The sequence below is a fragment of the Sinocyclocheilus rhinocerous genome, unplaced genomic scaffold, assembly GCF_001515625.1.
Source record: "Sinocyclocheilus rhinocerous isolate Xijiao unplaced genomic scaffold, SAMN03320098_v1.1 scaffold334, whole genome shotgun sequence".
Taxonomy (NCBI): Eukaryota; Metazoa; Chordata; class Actinopteri; order Cypriniformes; family Cyprinidae; genus Sinocyclocheilus; species Sinocyclocheilus rhinocerous.
The window spans coordinates 638,108-642,223 of NW_015658500.1; the positions used below are offsets into that span (position 1 = coordinate 638,108).

Here is a 4,116-nt window from a genome sequence, read left to right on the forward strand (position 1 = left end):
AGTCCAAATTAAGAAGATTAGAAGCCAACGAAGATAAAAGCCAAGATTAGAGAAGCCGTCCTTGGTAAAATGACATGCACACAACAAAAGGTTCGAATTGTATTTCTGTGGTATCCTTGAACACAGCGTCTTCTCAACATAATGTAAATACACTAACTAGCGGAAGTGTTTGTGGGCAGGTCAGACTCTGTTCGTATTTGAGCCTGATGTTTGGAGGAGCTTTGATTAAGTTAAACATTTTGTTGACAAGTTTCAATCCATGTTAGAGGAACCCTGTTGATGAGGAGACCACAGCGAGAAGAATTAAGGCCAGCAGCAGCAAAATGTCCTTTAATGCCTCCTGAATAAGAGATGAATGTCACATCTTGCGCTACACATTTAACCAAAGGCTCGAGTCGAAAATGAAATGCTAAGGTGGTTAAGAGTACTAATAGTAGTAATGGTCTGAACTAATTAAAAAGCCTGTATTCAACTTGCTACTACGCCTGTTAAGAGTATAAAAGAAAAACAATGACCTACTTTGGTGCTCTGTATTGCATTACAAAACAATGGCTCTCTACAGTAATCAATGCAATCTCTAAATGTCAACCATAGATACTCAAATGATCAATAACATCCTGGTGTGATACTGATGCTCTCAACCATGAAGGCCACCTATCATGAAAATAAAGAGTTCCTCTGGTTCCTGACTGTGTTGCTTCACAACAGCATCATCAATCAAAATTGTTTCCCCAAAATGCACCATGAACCTGTGATCAGAAAAATGAGACTGAATGAATCATGAGCCCTAATAGTATGACCTGACTTTTAACAAACAAAAGCATCAGCCAGGCGTCATAGGCGGATTCAACATGTCAGGCTTGGCCATTTGGGTGGTTCACGCTTTCAGTGAAACCTGTACGGACAGGTAAGATTCATTCAGAGTTATACACAAGGGAGGACCTGTTTGGAAACTCATGTTCACAGGTTCAGTGAAACGACACCTCAATTTACAGCAAGTGTTGTATTATATTTGATGTCACTATCTGTATCTAATGTCAAAAGCACATATTTTTATGGTCACGTATGACATCCTGGAGTGTTTAAACCACTATATGAGCTTGTTCGAAACGGGACGTAAACTTTCTACTCTGCAACTTCTATAAACCACTTGTGGTCTGAAATACGTTCTTGTCATGGTTATAAAACACGGGTTTTCATCTAAATGCCCAAAGGACTGAGAAACGGAGCTCATAAGCAGACTATAACGAGTCAATCTTTGGACAAAACGCCACTGACAGTTACAGTTGACAGAAATATGAAACAATACAGCTTGTTAGCAGTGTTATATTATTGACAGCTTTATGGCAAGAGTGTATACGTGTGTTTAAGTTTATACTTACCCAGATAAATGTCTCCAAATGATCCACTTCCAATTTTTCTACCCAGTCTGTATCGGTTTCCAACTCGTAGCTCCATCGCTGTTTATTGGTTTCTCTCGAATGAGTCACTCGATTGTATTTCAGCTAATTTCTATTAAACCAGATTCTGTCGGCCTTTAAATTTGGGTTTACGCTAATATTTTTACGCGTTATTTAACTGCTACGATCCTATATATCTTTACGCGACCCCAACCCCCCCGAATCCCTGAGGAGAATTCGGATTCTTCCGACGGACTTCACTTTTCACCATTCCTTTTCTAATATATAAAAGTCCGAAATGTCACAATATTGTGATCAGGCGAAAGTTTAGAGTCTGTAGATTATGCTCCTGTCGGTTTGGTCACCATTTTCCCTAAGGATAAGGAAGATGGAGGTGGATTTTAAGAGCGGACCACCGTCGCAAGAAGCTTGTCACAGGCCTCGCATCTCCTGTGGTGAACGTAGCGCCGTGACGTCACTTCCCCTTGGCAACGCTTCGCTCGCCACAGTCACGTGGGAGAAACGCTGGATGGGTTTCTTTAGGTCAGTCTCATTAACTGTCTCGAACACCAATTAATTTATTATGGACATCTTTACGTTCGTCCCAGATAGATCTTAATTCAGTGATGTGCATTAACCAGCAGTTTTAACGTGTGTTCCTTAAAGATGAACTAACAAGTATTTATTCTGTCGAATTCACATTTATGCATTTGGCATACAGTATTAACTGGATAGACAGTAGTTTCCATTTATTAGTGTGTATTCCAATTTTTCAACGTACATTTTTAATGTCACAAAATTTATATATTCTATAAATACCAATCACTATTCGATTACTTACTACTGGTTTCAAATAAGAATAATAAAACAAAATACTAGTAACATAACTATAAATAGAAATAATAATAAGAAACATAATATAAAAAAATAGAAAACTGACATTTGGCTTCGCATACTTCGGTCCAACAACAGACCTACAATTTCAAATCGTAAATGCTTTGGAAAAACACTAGGCTTAAAATCTTAAGACAATGCGTCATCTCTGTAAGACGTGCTCCATCTGTTTTGCTCTTATGGCTGTCCAGCTGACTGTCCATTGACCGGGGGAGCCGCTGTGAGGCCAATGCTTCCTAATAATCAAGGCAGTGGGACAGTAGTGGAACAGTAACATCTTGTACCCTCTCAAGAGTTTGCAGGGTCCTGGTCACGCCCAGCCGCTCGCTGATTGGCGGACGTTCTTTCGCTTGGTCACACAGGATCCAATCAGGACATGGTCACATGGCTGTAATGTTTTCCAGCAGATTGCGTAACAGTCTTGCACGTGTTCTTCAATGCTCATCTCGGAGTAAACTCAAAGACCCGTTCAGGGGGAAAATATATATATATATATATATATATATATATATATATATATATATATTGTAGACCCGAAAGCGTGATTTTAGAATTATTTTTTAGATTAACAGTCTAGTTTAAATTAATGTGACCTCTTATGTTTACTTGCCTAAAATAAATTACAAATAGTTACGTCAAGATTTAAAAACAAATATAACACAAATATTAAACATTATAATATAAAAATATTAATAACACGATATAGATTCATTTATCACACTTCCAATGTAATAAAAGCCATATTTTTACTTTATTATTACTATTTCACACATTATTCGTGTAAATGGGTGTATGGTTATTATTTAGTGACCAGAAATAATAAACAAGTCAAAACAATCTAATATTTGCCTTGTTTAAAGTAGCAACTCTGCAGATCATTATTTAATGATCATGGACAGAAATGTTTTTGTTTGCAATAAGATTTATTTGTTAATGAGGACATCTAGTGGTCTTTGATATGAACAGCAGAAAACAAACGGAGCAGGGAAAAAAGAAACTGTCGGCAACACAGGTCAGTATTGTGCCATTTTTTTAAACATATTTTGCAAGCTTGATATTTCTCTGTGTGATGTTTTAATATGAAAATACATGTAGGACAATATCTAGATCCACAGTGCTAAAAAAAAATCCTCCAAATTATGACCTTTAAGTTCAAAGTCTTATGTGTTCATGTACTTACAGACCCCATTTGCTTAGACTGTTTCATATACAATTTGGAAGTCAGCTATTTCCTCAGTCGTGTTTACCATTGCACCATTTAGCATGTTCATGAACTTAAACATCAGGTCTTTTCTTAGTAACAGTAACCACACACCTCATGTCATGATGAATCAGGTGACTGTGAGGAAAAGCACTTTGCAGAGATTATAAACATGGGAAGCAAGAGTCTGGATCTGATTACCAACAACGTTTGAACAGCATCCTTTTTTCCTTGACTGAAAGTTGCTCAGTATAAAGGTAGTTGATAAATAACATTGACACCTACTCCTTTTTTTTAAACCAACATTAAAAATTATACACAACCAGTTAAAAGTTAGACAAATACTAATGCTGACAAATGTGTCCCTTAATGTTGAAAAACTTTTCTAAAGGTCCAAAGGTTGGGGCTTTAAAACTTAAAATTAGACATATTTTTAGACAAATTAAAATTGTACCTACATATGAATGTTTCTGCAAAACTTAAAAAAAATTAAATAGTTTTAACAAATAAAATTGACATTAGATAAGGCGCGCGCACACACACACACACACACACACACACACACACACACACACAAATGTTTTCCCTTCACAGCACAATGGCAAAACAGCCAATCTGGCC

General features: G+C 36.9%; 1 protein-coding gene across 1 annotated transcript in view; it reads right to left on the reverse strand.

Annotated features, from left to right (window-relative positions):
* Positions 1-1,923, reverse strand: part of LOC107722181 (casein kinase I-like) — a 19,227-nt gene extending 17,304 nt beyond the window's left edge. The window contains exon 1 of the mRNA XM_016530434.1: positions 1,383-1,923. Coding sequence (XP_016385920.1) covers positions 1,383-1,458 — 76 coding nt within the window. The 5' untranslated portion in view covers positions 1,459-1,923. The remainder of the gene's footprint in view (positions 1-1,382) is intronic.
* Between the last annotated feature and the right edge of the window lie 2,193 nt (positions 1,924-4,116).